Source organism: Primulina eburnea, chromosome 6 (genome assembly GCF_022965805.1).
Source record: "Primulina eburnea isolate SZY01 chromosome 6, ASM2296580v1, whole genome shotgun sequence".
NCBI lineage: Eukaryota > Viridiplantae > Streptophyta > Magnoliopsida > Lamiales > Gesneriaceae > Primulina > Primulina eburnea.
In genome coordinates, this window is record NC_133106.1 from 36,075,763 (window position 1) to 36,092,495 (window position 16,733).

At 34.1% G+C, this 16,733-nt stretch overlaps 4 protein-coding genes across 6 annotated transcripts; 1 reads left to right on the plus strand and 3 right to left on the minus strand.

The window, feature by feature from the left end:
• The first annotated feature begins 4,304 nt into the window (after positions 1-4,304).
• Positions 4,305-5,150, plus strand: LOC140835523 (uncharacterized). The gene has a single exon (XM_073201012.1). It carries the CDS (start codon positions 4,305-4,307, stop codon positions 5,148-5,150), a length of 846 nt encoding a protein of 281 aa, XP_073057113.1.
• Positions 5,151-5,579: 429 nt separating this feature from the next.
• On the minus strand, positions 5,580-8,331 carry LOC140834818 (uncharacterized). 2 transcript variants are annotated; one of them, XM_073199964.1, is made up of 3 exons: positions 7,997-8,331; positions 7,532-7,901; positions 5,580-5,923 (listed from the first exon to the last, which is right to left on the minus strand). In XM_073199964.1, exons 2-3 carry the CDS (start codon positions 7,877-7,879, stop codon positions 5,780-5,782), a joined length of 492 nt encoding a protein of 163 aa, XP_073056065.1. In that variant the 5' UTR covers positions 7,880-7,901; positions 7,997-8,331; the 3' UTR covers positions 5,580-5,779. The 2 variants fall into 2 exon arrangements, with proteins under 2 accessions (XP_073056065.1, XP_073056064.1); XM_073199963.1 differs by having other exon boundaries at positions 7,532-8,331.
• A 3,294-nt stretch (positions 8,332-11,625) lies between these two features.
• Positions 11,626-13,397, minus strand: LOC140834817 (probable lipid phosphate phosphatase beta). Of its 2 annotated transcripts, XM_073199962.1 has the most exons (3): positions 13,260-13,397; positions 12,075-12,768; positions 11,626-11,937 (listed from the first exon to the last, which is right to left on the minus strand). In XM_073199962.1, the coding sequence occupies exon 2, from the start codon at positions 12,752-12,754 to the stop codon at positions 12,095-12,097; it is 660 nt and encodes a 219-aa protein (XP_073056063.1). In that variant the 5' UTR covers positions 12,755-12,768; positions 13,260-13,397; the 3' UTR covers positions 11,626-11,937; positions 12,075-12,094. The 2 variants fall into 2 exon arrangements, with proteins under 2 accessions (XP_073056063.1, XP_073056062.1); XM_073199961.1 differs by having other exon boundaries at positions 11,626-12,768.
• On the minus strand, positions 13,116-16,345 carry LOC140834815 (protein GID8 homolog). Its single transcript, XM_073199958.1, has 6 exons — positions 16,149-16,345; positions 15,522-15,681; positions 15,304-15,410; positions 14,710-14,841; positions 14,347-14,503; positions 13,116-13,445 (listed from the first exon to the last, which is right to left on the minus strand). Exons 1-6 carry the CDS (start codon positions 16,197-16,199, stop codon positions 13,324-13,326), a joined length of 729 nt encoding a protein of 242 aa, XP_073056059.1. The 5' UTR covers positions 16,200-16,345; the 3' UTR covers positions 13,116-13,323.
• Between the last annotated feature and the right edge of the window lie 388 nt (positions 16,346-16,733).

Below are 16,733 nucleotides of genomic sequence, written 5' to 3' on the forward strand. Positions count from 1 at the left end.
ACTTGAAGATTCGAGATAAGAATCTAAAATTTCAATTTTTGTTTCAGACGACTCATATAATCTATAGATGATCTCGACTTAACACTTATGCTAGGAGTATTTGAATCACCTGTTTCAGGTATAAAGTCATGTACTCGAAAACTCTCAATTTGGGAAACCGGTGGCTTCTCAATGCCTTGGAGGATAGGCATTTGCATTATAGATCATAGCTGAGTATAAGTCTATAAACATCATGTAATTCGATCACATACAATTCTCTTATCGGCTTGTTGTAGTCTACCTGCAACTTATGCGTTTAGGGCAAGCTTGTTAAACTCATTGTGAACCATTTAAAGGTGTTCTCAAATTCCTCTGTATTTTTATGATGTCATCGATGTCACCACTGTTCATCTCTTGTTAAAAAATCTGCAAGAATATTTTCACTATTTTTTATAATTACAATATCAAAATTATAATTTTGACATAGAGATTGTCGTCTTAGTAATATAGTTTTCTCAGGTTTAGATTTATATTCTATTTCATAAGAAAGTTCTTACTTGTGTATTATCAACTTTCAAAGTAAATTTATTTGATAGTAAAAATAATGAGCATTTTTCAAAAACCATTTTTATTGCATAAAATTCATTTTTATTGATATGTCATCTTTTGACTTCTGCATTTGAGAAAAGTTCACTGTAATATCTGCATGGTTGTTCTCCTTCCGGTGTGAGCTTAATTAATATTGATGTTCGTCAATGATCACTAACATCTATATATAATACCAAATCATTCTCATCCTGTGGAATAACCATTTTTGGAAGATTTTTACAAATCTCTTTGAGTTGACTAAGCCCATGTGTTTGTTCTCCCGTCCATATAAATTTCGCATCTTTTTTTAGTAATGGACTGAATACTTTAATGTGTTTTGCTAGGTTTTTAATAAACATTCCAGCAAATTTAAAAACTCCAAGAAAACTTTGAAGTTGTTTCTTTGCTTTTAGCTCGTTTGGAAAAAATTTCACTTTTTTTTACTATATGATCGTGCAAAATTAATCCAGATTCATCGATTTTTATTTCGATGAATTTAATCTTTCTTGTGGCAATTACTACTTTTTTCCAGATAAAATCAGTTCTTCTTCCTTACAAACTTTAGAAAATATCCTAAATGCTTGATATGTTCTTCCATATTTTTAAACGCTATTAAAGCATAATCAATATAGACAAACATAAAATTGAAATAATCTTTAAATAGATTATCCGTTCTTTGAAATATTTGAGGTAAATTAGCCAACCTCATTGATAATACTTCCCCAAATATAGTGTCTTTGTGGTGTGGAGAAAGCTGTGAATTTGTTGTTTTTTTCCTGCATCCGTATATGATAAAATCCAGACTTACAATCAAATTCAGATAATATCTTTGCATTTCTAATGCAAGTAATTAGATGTTATCTACTTGGTATAAAATACCCTTCAAACTCCAGAATCTTATTAATTTCTTGATAATTAATAACTAGCCTGATCAGTTCGTTTTTTTTTTATCTCACCATGATTTCTAACAAGAAATCCTGGACTACTGTATGGTGAAATTTCCGTTTTGATCAAAACAAGGTCCAAATGTTCCTTGATTGTAATATGCATATCCATTTGGTCAATTATGTCATTTGGATAGGCTTGCATCAGATAAATTCATACTATTTTCCTTCTGTGATTTTAAGACATGTTTTGAGTTGATTTTTATCCCACCATGCCCAGGGATCTTCATTGTAATTTTCTTTAATCATCTTCTTAACATCTTCAAATGAAACTTTTATTTCAAACTTTACATCATTCTGTTATAGAGCTATCTTGAGGAATTCTATTTTTTCATGTTGGAGCTCCTTATGTTCTCTCAATTAGAAGTTTTCTTTCATCATCAATTCTCCCAGGAAAATCAATTATTAACATTAATACGAGGGTATTTTTGTCTTTTTAATGTTTTAGGGAGTGAAATCAAAGTTTTTAAGTGTAGGAAGTAAAGATAAAGTTGAGTTTGTGTTTAGGGATTTATCTCTAATTTATTCTCAAAGCAAACGATTATTTTTTAAAAAAATACTATTAACTGTTTTGGACAAAGTTCCGACCTTGATTTAATGTTTACAAATTATAAGATTATCAAGAACATCTCCAACACTGCAACAAAAAGTGTAAAGCAATGAGATGTTCTCCAATGGAATTGCTTTATTTTGACAAAATAGTTCAGTCTCATTTCCTCTGCACGAAGAACTCTTATTTATTTTTTTAATTTTTTATTGTTTTTATTTATTATAAATATTAGTATTAAAAATTATAAATATTATTTAAATAATAGTATGATATTTTTTTATTATTTTAATAATTAGATATTTAATCATAAAAATTAAATATTTAGTCAAATAAATTTATAAATAGATTTTTAAATAATTTTATTTATATGAATTAAAAACGGTTAATTAATGGTTTGATTTAATTATTTATAAATAATATAACAGTAAAATACAAATGAACATTTTAATGCAATAATAAAATTTGTAAACATACAATATAACAATTGAAAATGTAATTTTAACACAAATATAAATATAAAATATAACGATTAATGTATGGAAAATAAAAAAAAAAATATATATATATATATATATATATATATATATATATATATATATATATATATATATTCTGAGAATTTTTTGTTTTGTGTAAGATTTATAGCAAATGGGTTGAAATTGGATGTTGAATTTAGTGCAGAAATTCAATTATTAGAGCGCAGAAATTGAAGTTGGATGATAGCAAAGGAGCCAAACCACAATCAGAAACTTGTACGGCAAGGTCATCATCGAGCAACACATTAGCAGACGTAATTGCATCATGTCCCTGCGAAAAGTTTGGAAGAGCATAAAACCCCCTAAAAATATCAATAAGCTACTATATCCTCCATCTTTCTCAACCTCTTGAACCAACAAATGAAGGCTAGACCCTTTCAAATTGAAATGTGGATTAAAAGTTAAAATCTATCATAATCCACAAAATCTACAAAGCCCAGTTGATTAAGCTAACGTAGCAAGAAATGTGAGTTAATATAATAATTAAAAAAACTAACAATTTTCGATAATTTATACTAAGGTTAAAAGCTTGGAACAAGACATCGAATTTAAGATCAAATTATAACAATTAACTGCCTTAACCGAAGAGAAAAGCCGAACAACTATATCAATGTTTGTGTCCATGCAGGCGTTTGTAAGATAGAATCGGTGCTTGATTATCGATCAAAATGCGGGAAGTTCATTAATGTCGGGGTTGGCCTTTACCCCGGAACGTGATTGCAGAAGCGGGGTGCATGTGGCGCATTTAGATGTTGTGGGGCGAACGAGAGAGACTTGATATAATAATATTTTACAGGGAAGTAGCTCGGATTGTAAATTCTCGTAACATGGAACACTAGCCTTTGATGTTGATGGATGAATCTATTCTCAAACTACTATTCACTCACAATAATTTTAATGCCACTACTCAATTTGTAGTTTTTAAAATTTTAATTAATAAATATTATAATGTTAAAAAAAAAATTAAATCTATTTTTAATTCTTTATACACAATATTTACTTTTTTTTTGTGACACTTGGACACTGCTCGTATGATAACGACACATACAATATTTAAAAAATCTACTATCCAATAATTGGGAGGGAACAATTATGAATTATCAAGATATAAATCGAATTACGTGGAATCAAATGTTCGTACTTGGATTTTAGATAATAAAACGAAGTTAGAGATTAACGTACAGTACAATATATACTACGAACTGTTTAATATGATTTATCTTTAGAAAAGTCTTTTCACTGTTGACATGAAATAAAAACTATTGTTGTCATGCGAGTATCTTGACGTTAAATTAAAGTATGATGAGTTTCTGTTAATAAGTTGAGGTGTTCGGTTCAATTTTTCTTTTTCTTTTTTTTTTTTTTTCAATTTGAGTTTGTCGTATAAAATTTGTCCAATATAATTTACTGTCAGTCTAATACTCTAATTTACAGATTAGAGTATTGATATTTTAAATTTACCTAAAAAAAAATAACGCTGATTTCCATTTTTTTTTACCATGTCTTGATCTGGTTAAATTTCTTGCCAACTAGAGAAGGCCGCAAAATCTCTCCAGCAAACAAAATAAATACATGCAATCTACGATGGACCTCTTTCAAATTTTTTCTCATTAAACGCTACCCATCTCCAAACTCAAATCCGGCCGCAGTTGCTCCGTCGTCTTCTCCGAGACCCACCCATTTACCGGCAGCTGAAATAGACTACCGATGGGTAGCTGCATTAGCATCAACCGAACCTCAGTACCTCCGAAGACAGTGAAGAAACATCACAAATCGAAGTCTAAATGCACCAGAAAACAATGCCGTGGCACTGGAAGCGGCGACGCTCGCAGTAAATCCCCGCCACCCACTCTACCATTTTCAGACGAAGAAACAGTCAAAGAAGTCCTCTCTGAAACCCCCGCCGTTCCTAAACAACTGTCACCTTTACCCCAACAAAACGAAACTCCGTTCATCAAGGCCGCACCTTTGTTAACAGACTTTTCCAATAATTCAGATGAAAAGCACCCAGAAGGTACAGTCACGAAGAATCCCTGCACGGCGTTCGGTGGTAACAAGCTCCAGGAGGAGGTGCCTGAGATCTGTAACACCCACGGGGGCGGTGTTGGTGGTTTGGCAAAGATTAAGGAGAAGAGAGAAAAAAAGTGCAATGGACGCGATGACGTCCGCGAGGTACACCAGAAGTCTCCGGCGAGGCTGAAGAACCGTCCCTCCAGCGATGTGAGGAAGGATAAGACGTCGGGGAAATATCCGGGTCGGGCGTCCGAATCTTCAATGGATCATTCGAGACCCGGATCCATATCTTCCACCGGGCATGGGTGGAAGAAGGATGCCGGTGAAATTTCCGGAAGACGCTCCAGGTCTCCGGTGAGCCGAACGAATGGCGGGTCGTCAAAAACGGACCTAGGTCGGAGCCCATCATCCAGAAGGTTTGGGAAATCTCCTGGACGGGTCGGGTCCGGGTTTGGGGATAGACTCCAGAAGGTGGACAAGTGGCCGCTTGAGATGCTTGAAAACCCGGTTGTATCCTTGGAATGTTTCATATTTCTGTAGTGTAAGGTGTGAAGTAGGGGTTGTAAATTTTCAGTTAGTAATGGTTATTTTGGTCTTTAGACTTGGTCTTACAATATTTGATGTCGTACCAAAAATAACAAATAATAATAATTTTTTTAGTCGTTTTTGTGGTTTTGTGTGAAACAAAGTCAAAGTGTTCCTTTTTTTAACAAAAGGTTGCGAGTTTTAACAAGTATATCTTGGACTTCGTGTTTTTTTAAGTTTTATATTCAATCTTTGTGTTATATATTAATATGTAAAGCAAATTCCGATTAATTAATTAACAAAAACAGTTCCATGCAAAGAAATTTATTTATAATAATAATAATAATAATTGTGAGCATATGTTTAAAATTAAAAGCATATAAAAGGTCTAATTGAGAAGCCCATCTTATGGCTTAAACCAAACAAACGAATACTGAAAATGACTTAATTTAGCTCAAATTTTTAAGTTCATTACCATACAAAAGATTCAACACTCGATATACAATTATAGAAACATTGGTCAAGTACTAGTTTATATACACATCATCATCATATCAAAAAGCTTGAGTTGGGATCAATGTCGAAAGAAATCAACATTCATGCATGGCACAACGTTCAGGTAGATATTGGCAAAAATGCATACTTTATAGCCGTTCACGTTGATGTGAAGGCCATGAAACGCGCTCCGGAGGCAATGAAACGGGGGCAGGTTGTGCGATGAACTTTGGAACACTGTCACCGGGCATCAGAATGGAAATAACTTTGGGTTGGATAGATATCTGAAATCCCTGCAATGTTCAGATGAGAATTATAAAAGAGATCTGAATCGTTTTAATTTGGTGCTCAGAAGCAGCACCTTTGGCCAAAAACTTTCCACAATGTATCTCATGGTGTTACTTTCTCCACATCATATATGAAATTTCCTCCCCATTATAATAAGTTCAATGACAACTTTAAATAAGGACTGATCAAACCAAAAAGGGACTAAACACATTGCTACAGTAGGAGTCGGCCATGATTATTTAGAATTGGGCAGGGAGGAGCACTACCGGCAACCAGGTGTGTGTTACAGGACGAAACGACCATCTGAGACTTGATCCATACAAAAACTGCAAAGGTCAGTTCTGTAGTAGAGATGGAATTCCAAAGCTTAATCGCAGATGGATCTTCCCTAAAGCCTAATCCTCAGTCGAGATCACAGGACATTAAACTCCATGTACCTTCGCGCATGTCGTCCAATGTAAAGACACGAAAGTTCCTTTCGACACACCATATCTTACTAAACTCGTATTTAAGCACTCATGAGAACATAGTTGTTGGAGGTATTATGATACGTTAAAGGTGGGTGGAAGGAAATAACCGAACAGAGAAACAAATGAAATTCTCAGGATATGGACCAATTATATCAATCATAAATATCAGCAATGATGGGCATTAGGCCAAGAGCAGATTATATAAATGGGCGACACTGATCCCAGAACAAAGAACTTTAGTCAGGCTGAGCGATCATAGCTTCGGGTATGCTGTATCACTGCTACCTCCGAACACGTTTAGCATGTCCGCGTTGAGACGATGCAACAACAAATGCAGTACAAGAATTGAAACGGAAATACAGACCAACAGACCCGCAAAAATATTCATGCAAGGGCTGTCTCTATGTATATTCCGCGGACTAACATTACCAAGACTTTATCTAAAACAAAATCTCAGGAATCCTAACGTTGACTAGATTTCGCCATACTTACATAAAACTTACTCTTATGTATTTTTGTTCTAGTCATTAGTTTACCAAATGCCAATCAACAACCAGGTTTAGAGGGGGGGGGGGGGGGGGGGGGGGAAGACATTATTCCGAAGTCCCACTAGAAATATCATCGGCAAAACTATGCCAATCAGAACCTAAATATTTCAGGAAATACGCACACGCACTTGCTTTTCGAAAATTCTGGGCCTGATGGGACCTATAGAGTCTGGAAACAAATGCTTAAAAAACAATAGTACTGCAAGTGTTATGTAAGTCATAGTGTCCTAGTGGGGCCAAACAAAGACCCCTCAAATGAAATTTACACGTAACTTCACTCAACCGACAACTCTGTTTTCTATATAATTTATTTGATTTTTTTCTCCTCCACACTCATGTATATGAAAGGGAAGATGAACTTTAAAGGAGGTTGGAAAACAGAGAGAGAGAAACTAACTTTGAAAATTAAGCCATGTTGTCAAGCAGATAACGTAGGAAAAGGGAAGAAAAAAGAAAATAACGACGACTTTCTGTAATAATACTATAATAGTAATCGTCACAAACTTCTACGAACCAGAAAATTTATCATCGAAAGTGTCGAACTGAACATACCGAGCCAAACTCCAATAAGTCAAGAACTGAAAAAGAAACTTACTTTAGGAGAATTAGAGCCGAGCTTGGAATTTAAGCCTCCAGCATGACTTTGCGCCTCAACGTCGGAAATTCCCCGGCGGCCACCACGGGGTGGAGAGACATCCGGCGAGGTCGTTCTAAGAAACTTCTCAAATATGGCCATCACAATAAACATGGAAATGAGAATAGCCGTGGCAACAAACCCAAAAGAGACTGCATTAACAGAATCATCAAAATGCGTCAAGTGCTCATCTCTCTGCAAGAACAACGGCGCCCCACTTGGCGCCAGCGGCAGCTGCCATTCCCCAAAACCCTCTCCTTCACTTCCCATGGAACGTAAACTCCGTATTTCAAGTCTTTCACCTCGCATAAAATTCCCACCCAGACTTGAGCTATAGCACATTCAACACACAGTTATTCGAAGCTATATTCAAGCATTATATCCATCTTAGAAATCAAAACGATGGATTTTGCTGGTAAAGTATACCCGAAAACCAACAGACAGTTGTGGCAGTTTGAAAAGACATGCGGAAGCTTTTCCAAGGGCAAGAACACGCATTTTATGAAAGCAAGAGTCGTTTCAAAGAGTGATGATGCGACAAGAGTCCTTGTATGAACAAAGACGCAGAGAGCGAGAGTAGCAACTTGGGGGACTTAAAGGTTAGGAAATAGGTGGAGATCGGAAAAATATGGAGCTTTGGAATTTGGAGTTTACGATCTTCTCGAATCATTAAATGAAGAAGGGTTGGGAAACATCGTACCTCTGATGCTGCCGCAGCGTCTTTTGACATCTGCCTAATCGTTGCATTGCAAGCATTTATAATAATAATCGAATTAGATATTAATACATTTTTTAATATTTAATGATTTTAAAAAAAACATTACTGAGTTTGAGTTAGCAAAAGTCCTCACACAATTTTTTATATATCCAAAATGTCGAAGGATTCATAAGCAATCAAAATGCTTTCATAATGATAGTGTTTATTTGGATTTAGGAATTGTTTAATGTAGACTCGAGGTTGTTCCAAAAATCTAATATTCACATTAAAACCCAAATAAGCAAATTAGAATATGTAAATAAAATCTGTATGAAGGTCTTAATGTTAATTATCAATATTACAATGTCGTTGTATTGTTTTTTTTGGCTTGATTTAGATAATAATTAGCAAATCCAATTCCAAATCTCATGAAATCCTCTCAAATCCTGGTTACCAAGGATTATAAACAGTACACATTAATAAAGAAAAAGTTGTATTATTTCAAACTTGTAGCTCCGTGTCATCCATTTAATAATTGTGCTGAGAAAAAATTTCTGTAAATAATTAAGCCAGTAGCGTTTATTTCACGTAGAAAAATAAAATCTGAAAAAAGAAATAAAGGTGCATATCGATTAAAAAATATATTATATATATACACGTTTCAAATCTCCACTATGTGAGAGGAAAATAATAACAATTGAACGTATTGTTTTTTTTTAATTAATGTGATTTGCAAATTATTTATGTTAATTTGAATGTTTATCCAATATACATCAAATGGTAAAATATGTGGTTTCTTACTTTCTTATCGTTAAAATGGATAATAATAATAATAATAACGGTTTGACAAACACGCGGGGAAGAAATTTTAGCATTATGAATTAAGGCTAAAATTTATGTGAGACGGTCTCACGGGTCGTATTTTGTGAAATAGATATCTTATTTGGGTCATCCATGAAAAAATATTATTTTTTATGCTAAAAGTATTGCTTTTTCTTGTAAATATCAGTAAAGTTGACACGTCCCACAAATAAAGATTTGTGAGATAGTCTCACAAAAGACCTACTCAAAAATCAAATAATATTTTTCTTTCGCAAAAAAAATCGCGTGTATGGATTACGATATCATACATTTGATCAAGGTGTGTGGAATGAGTGAATACGATTAAAATCTTCGAATGCAAATAAAGTTGTCAAGCGTCAATCACAAGTTAGTGTAAGCTTTCTATAGTTGCAATCCATCGCATCTATAAGGGAAATAACTAGGAAAATAATTGGGGATGGCATCATCAAATTCAAATATTTTAGAATTTTTTTTCAACTTGATATAAACAAGAAGTTGCGAAACATCCCGTGACAATAAATTTCTTGAAAAAAAAAATTGAAAAATTTGTGTCATAAATCTAGGTGTTCTTTTGTATGAGTTACAATCGAGTCTCAAACCTAAGATCTCATTCTAAACTTAGAAACATAGTTTCATACGAGCGATAAGTTCTCAACATCCTGGTGTTAAAAAAAAAAAAAAAAACATCTTCGTGTTCTAAATTTTTCTGGAAAAAAAAAAGAAAAAAGTTGTTCGATTTGGAAACACAATAAAACAAAAATTATGGATTTGATTTATCAAAGAAAAGGTGACAAGTCGGGCTAGGCCCGAACTGACTGAACCAGTGGATTTTGTGGCCCCAAAAGCAGGCAAAATCAAATTCGGACCTGCGTCCATGTCAATATTTTGCAATACATATTATTTCATCTAATAGGTTGTGAATTATAGTTAAAATCTTTAATATGTCTATTAATCTTTTTAGACATGTTTAAAAGTGACCGGCTTTACGAACTTTGGTCTGTGTTTAAATTTTAATACACTCGACAATCAAACTCGAATGAGAACTCAAATTCAAGTTGAAAATTGAGCAAAATGGTTTGTTCTTTACATTTCGAGCCAACCCAATAAAACTCGAGCTTGAACCGACACCAAAAAGTTTATATTTTAAAACAATTTATTTTTATATAATTCAAATGTCGCAATTATATACATCAATCCATTGTCTTGTTTTTTTTAAATCATGATTTATAATTCGAAGTCCGGTATTTATATACGAAGTTTAATAATAAATAATTTACCAAATTTATTATAAGATTTTACAGGGAGATATGATAAAAGTAATACTCGAAATTTGAAGGCAAGTAATAAAAAAAATACATCGTTAATTTGGATTAAAATAATAAACATCGAGCCGACACATCAACTATCCAAAATTGTCGGCCGTCTGAGGTTTTGTCTCATCGGGAATTGTTCCTTAATCAACGGCATAGATTCCTCTATAGTCTGCAGATCAAAATACGAAAAAAAAAATAGGCTGCCGCGCGTGTAGTGTATGTAAAAAGGGGTTTTGGGAAAATAACATTAAGGTCCCAAATAAAATAATATTTTTGGGATTGTTATATATGTATTGATTATGAAAGACAAAATCAAAAGCAACTTCCTTTTTCTTCCAGACTCGAAAAGGAAAAATAAAAGGAACTAATATTTGATAGAATTAAATAGAGGAAGTTGGTGAAAAATCCTCAATTAAAACATTTTTTTGGGTTCACTTCCTACCCACAAAATTATGGTATTATGTCATACAAAATGTGGTACACTTCATGTGGAAATGTGGTACACTTCATGTGAAAATGTGGTACTAAAAAAGTACTCAGGGACTGAACACAAAAAAAATCGACGGCTGGGGATTGAAGGCCAATTTCTCGAATTAACTACTATGTTTGGGATAATTAGATTACCTATATGCTTCATACGAATTTCAAGCCATCTTTTAGGTGATTTGTTCGATCATACATTTAAGAAATTGTTCTAATGGTTGCATTGCATACATCATGATAGATGATTTCATCCTGTGCATAGCTCAAAATGAAAAATTAATTCATTTTATTTATATCATTTGACAAACCTTTAAGAAATTTCTCAAAGGATAAGATTCAATTAACCCTGTTAGATTGTGTTGGATAGATGTATTTCATTTAAATCGATGGAATTTATTTGGAATTTAATTTAGTTTAAAATAATATTTATTTGGGGCGATAGGAATTTTGAAATTTAAAATTAGATATTAAATACACTTCCTTATACAAGTCCTAAACTGATCAGAGACACATAAAGTAGCATAATAATTTTTTAAAAAATATTATTATAAAATTAAAATACATTTTACTTGACATGAGGGTTCGGGACACCACTCTATTTGGAATTGAATTAGTAGATGCCGAACGAACGGTGCTATTTTAACACAAAGACTTCAAAATTTATGCATAAATATTCGGATTCTGCTTCCACAAAAATATAAAGAATGTAACACTAAATATATAAAAATTATAATGGTCCATTGAAGTTTTAGTTGGTTTGGGCCACAAAAGCGTATACTTGTTCAAGTTCATACAGATGAAATATTTTCACAAAACACTTCCATAGCAGAGCTTCTAACTTCTGCTCAGAGATTTAGTAGGATCTTGCATTTCAAAACCAGGTTCAACTGTGATTTGCTCATTTTCATCAATGGGGTCTGATGAGATTTAGTGTGGATGCAGATTTCTGGCGAGAAAAAGCGCAGATGAAAGCAGTAATGAAGAAGGTAATTAGGCGTTGGATAACCCCAGAAAGAAGATTCATCCTGATGCTACGTTGCACATAATTGCAGAACTTGTTAACCCTCCAAAGCTCAGTTTTTTTAGACAACAGGAAATGAAGAAGCCAAGCCTATATTTTGTAGATCAAATAATTTCAAAAAAAAAAAAAACAATCTGAAGGACTTACAGTCGAAATATATCCCTTTGTCATATAAATAAGGAGCTCAATTTCTCGTAGTTAAAGACCCGAACAACAAAGGTCCCTTCAGCAACACCCAAACACGCACCAATAACTACGTCGAGGACGAAATGCCGACCGAGAAGAACTCTAGAAACAGACGTAATTGCAGCCCATAACCCCACAACCACCACGAAATACTTCACAAAAACAGCCTCGGCGTCGAATTTCGAAAGGGCGACCAAAACTTGTCTCACGGGATCGGCATAAAAATAAAATAAGGTGGCGATGAATGAGACTCGAGAAGAGTGGCCACTGGGAAAAGACCAATGGTCAACTGCAAAAGAAAGGAACATGTTCTTGTTGTATACAGGGCGTGGGCGCTGGATGAGGTGCTTCAGGAGGCCGATTAGGAGAAGGTCTAAAAAGGATCCAAGTAAAAGGTTTAATAGAAGGAGATTGGAGGTGGTTCTCGTGAGGAGGAGAGAAAGAATGATGGGGAAGAAGAGACGACCGTCGCCGGAAAATTCTAGGGATTTGAGGAGTGGGAAGGGGATTATTGGATGGAAGAAGGTGTAGATGTGGAGGGATACAGCGGCGTCGAGGTCAAGCAGAACGCGGAGGAGGGTGGCGCGTTGAGGTGCCGGTGGTGGTTCTGATGTCGTCATTCTCGAATCTTGATTTGCCATTTTGTTCGATTAACCTGATAAAGAATGATTTGATGTCAGGAGACGGAGGCGAAAAAGAGTATTTCTAGCGAAGATAATTCCGAAGGATCTAACGACAAGAAGAGGCATTTGGATCGGATCCGTCGCCATTTATTTATATTGTTTTATTTTTCTTTTTTGAAGAAAATCTCGAAACCATTTCAAATCCACATTGAAAACTTGATTTGGGTAGCTGAGATATTTGATTTATTCTTTTAAAAGTTTAGACTTCGTTTTCCATATTTTATGATTTTTATTCTTTGTTAAATTGAGGAATGAAAACCTAGCAAATCATCCAAAAACATGCTTTTTTAATGAAAGTAATTTTCGTTAAAAAAAACACTAAGCATCCAAATTCCACATTTACATAATCTTGAAAGAGTCTATACATGAACCTTTAAAAACACAATTCAAAAGCTCCTAATATCAGCACATGATCTTATAAATAGAATAGAGGAGTCCATAAATTCCCTTTAAATCATCTCACCTGCTTCCAACCATTTCGAGCTTTTTAATATTTCGGCACCACCAGGTGGAGAAACCTGAAATATTCATACAGCAGGATCTTCAAGCATAGCCGTAGAAAAATCATTGATTCGAGGATAAGAAACTTTCTCGTCTAGCTGGTTTTGCACCCATGTCAGCATTTTCAATAAGCTTGGAAGCTTTGGATCTGTTGAAATCAAATGCATAATAGAATTAAATATTCTTACTTTTCCTTATAATGCTATGCGGCAAATGAGACGACAACGTTTTTTTTGTAATAATATCAACCGCAAAACAATCTCAATAGTCATTCGCAGAATTATAGAAATATGAAATTTCTAGACAATGAGAAATAACAATGCAGAATTGAAGATCAAGAACGCGACTCCACGAACACTCAAGCAAAAGGGTACGGAGCATTGGAGTGGTTATTATACCAGCATGTGAGAAGTGAGAACTAAATAAATTGCTGTAAAAATATTGAACCACATCAACTGATAAATAACATAAACTATTGAAATTCCTGAGATGGGTCTGGATGATAATCTTTTAGAGTGAATGCAATATGGTAACAACTAATTTATTGTAGTTGCTGTACCTTAAAAATGGTGAACGGGTTTAGGGAATAATACGTGATTTGAAAAATGGTGTAAGTTTCCTCCAAAAATGGGTGATGGTACTCATTGTTGGGAAAAAAACAAGAGAGATGAAGATTTTCATATCCAAAAAACTACAAGGGTAAAAAATTACCTACTTTTCAAATGCATTACCATGCACTTTTTATAACCGCTTGATAAATTTTAAAGAATGGTAACATAATTAAAAGTATTCCTAGAAAAGTCTAAAAAGAAAAAGTCATCAGAGAGAGAAAATAGCATTGTTTCATTCTACCCTAGTGCCATACTTTTGGCGTGACGAACCAAAAAATAAAATGGGCTCATTCGTTCACCGCATGAAATAACCATCACAAATGCCCTTTACCTAGAGCTGTCGTTTCCTAAAAACGGCAATGATTGAAAATATTGAGCAGAGGTAACCAAGATCTCAAAACTTTATAAATTTAAATTAATGATATGCCAGAGACTAACCTTTTTCATGGCTTTGGCTGGTAAGGATGGCTGCATTCACCTCACTAGCAGTCTTGAGACGCTGTGATATATCTAACAGGTCACCCACGGGGCAGTTGTTGACATCTTCAAAAGCAAGCAACGCAACAGTTCTCTCCAATTCTTCTAGAAAGCCTCGCTGAAATAATAAACATTTCTTATAATGAACATCAGGTTAAAAAAGAAGAAAACATATCCAAAAAGGAACATTCTGATGATACAGCAAAATGTGTTTGGGAAAACATGATTGCAGTCGTCCAGACTAAAAATACACCAAGTCAGGATCCTTATAAATTATCTAAACTCTTTACATCTACATTAAAACAAACAAATAATGAAAAGTACATTTTCCTCCCCCCTTGGAGCAAGTTCCTCTTGAGCAAACTCCAAAGCCTCTTCCACCTTTCCATTACGGATCAATTCTATCAACCGTTGCTGTTGGAGATGGAAAAATAGTTGGGGATTTGTGTCCAATATCTGCATTAAAAAACATCTAACTTTATACTTGATATATTAAAACCTGAAAAGCGAGTATAAAATTTAGTAATTGCAGCTCGTGTAATTGTATTTGATAAAATTTCAAGACTAGACTGCATCAGGAATCCAGGTAGCAAACATGTCAATGTACCTTAATTATGAATTCCCATATCAATTATCAGATTTCTCAGATATAATTATGGAATTAAAACAAAAGGCTACGAGCAACGTGTGAAAATAATGATTGTGTTAGATCCAAGGGATGATCTTTACAACTGTCAAATACTATTATCATGCAGTTCACTCAATTATGCAACCAAATACACCATAAAATCAAAATCATCATCATCTAGCCTGGAATTCAATCGATCAAACACTTCCAAGTTGTTCTAGATTGTCAAAATTAAATCAGTTTAATTTCTCATGAAAACATCCCGAAGAATCAACTAAAGACCAACACACCTCAGGGTTCAAATCATTAACTTTCTCAATAGCATCTTCCACATTCCCACTTTGCACTGCTTTCTTCACTGCCATGCGGTCAGTGATGGTTGCAAGATCGATTTCTGCTGTATATGTCAATAAGGCAAATCAAAGATATTCTTAAAAAACATGACTACCACGACATATGAAAAGACTGGCACAACAAACTGTCACTTAAAAAATTGACAAAAGGATACGTTCAGTCCCAGATTCCATCCGGAATTTTTCAGCAGCTTCCACATAACCCTCAGTCACCAGAAAGTTCATCACCAATTTGTTCATATCCTCTTTCCTAACCTTGACATCACTGAGTCGTTTCTCCCATTCATCCCTAGTTATAACTTTCTTTGATGTAGTCTGAAAATATAAACGAGTAAATACATTTAAAATAATCAAAATACCCAACAGCAAACAGGAATTTGTCAGAGGCAAATTCATGAATCAATTAACCATGACATTAGCCAAATATAAACCCTAAACCCAGCGGAAGAAAGAAGAATTCCCCTAATCTTTCCGACACGCACCCATATACGACAAGACAATCGTCCGTACACCCGAATTTTTTTATCATCGAGAACTTCAAACGCTCCAACGCATAAGCAACACGAATTTCCAAACCAAATCACACAAAAAGGAAAAAGGTAAACAACAGAACAATAAATCTGGACACAATTATAGATCCCGATTATTGGTCTTGAACATAGCCACAAAAGCAAGTCAATACTACAAATCAAATATAATCGGGAAAAATTCGGGTCCAATAACATGAAAGTGCATTATTATTCATGGCTTTCAACTGGATTTTGGCCAATACTAGGGATTACCATGGCTTGGATTTCAGCGATTTGCCCAACAACAATCCAGAACAATGACATCAGCTTCCGCCATCATAACCCCATGTAAGATGTTAATATCACCCTCCTCCACCTTCCAGTAATCTAATTGGTTTACTGTTCGTTTTTTTTCTGTGGACAGAGAACGAGGAAACGATGACGTTTTCGCGGTTAATTTTCAAAGGTGGAGTCGCTAATTGTCCATAACAATATTATAATTGATTGCATTTGATCTCTCAAACTGAATTTGAAATCTTAATTAGCCCATATCAAAATTCAAAACATTGGATAAGCCCAAGCAAAAAAATAAAGCCCATTTATATATTTTATCGTACTGGACCAACCTTGTTTTAAGGAATCTTCCGTGATGTCATAAAGTTGTTTCGTCTTATGTTTTTCGTGATATGTTGAAATATAAATTTTTTATTTATTAAATAATTTTGTATTTAAAAAACATAAAAATGAAACATAATTTTTAAAAGTTAAAAGTACACACAATTCAATTTTAAAACTTACATGTAATTTTTAAAAATTACATGTAATTAAAAAAATTGATGAATTCCACTATTCATTATT

What these genes read in the sequence shown, in the direction of transcription:
- LOC140835523 (XM_073201012.1), top strand. Translation starts at nt 4,305, where the DNA reads ATGGGTAGCTGCATTAGCATCAACCGAACCTCAGTACCTCCGAAGACA.
- LOC140834817 (XM_073199962.1), bottom strand. Translation starts at nt 12,754, where the DNA reads ATGGCAAATCAAGATTCGAGAATGACGACATCAGAACCACCACCGGCA.
- LOC140834818 (XM_073199963.1), bottom strand. Translation starts at nt 7,912, where the DNA reads ATGTGCTATAGCTCAAGTCTGGGTGGGAATTTTATGCGAGGTGAAAGA. An exon ending in TCGGCTCTAATTCTCCTAAA is followed by an intron (nt 5,924 to 7,531) that starts GTAAGTTTCTTT and finishes TGAACATTGCAG; the next exon opens with GGATTTCAGATATCTATCCA.
- LOC140834815 (XM_073199958.1), bottom strand. Translation starts at nt 16,199, where the DNA reads ATGTCATTGTTCTGGATTGTTGTTGGGCAAATCGCTGAAATCCAAGCC. An exon ending in TCGCTGAAATCCAAGCCATG is followed by an intron (nt 15,682 to 16,148) that starts GTAATCCCTAGT and finishes TTATATTTTCAG; the next exon opens with ACTACATCAAAGAAAGTTAT. An exon ending in CTCCAAGGGGGGAGGAAAAT is followed by an intron (nt 14,504 to 14,709) that starts GTACTTTTCATT and finishes TTATTATTTCAG; the next exon opens with CGAGGCTTTCTAGAAGAATT.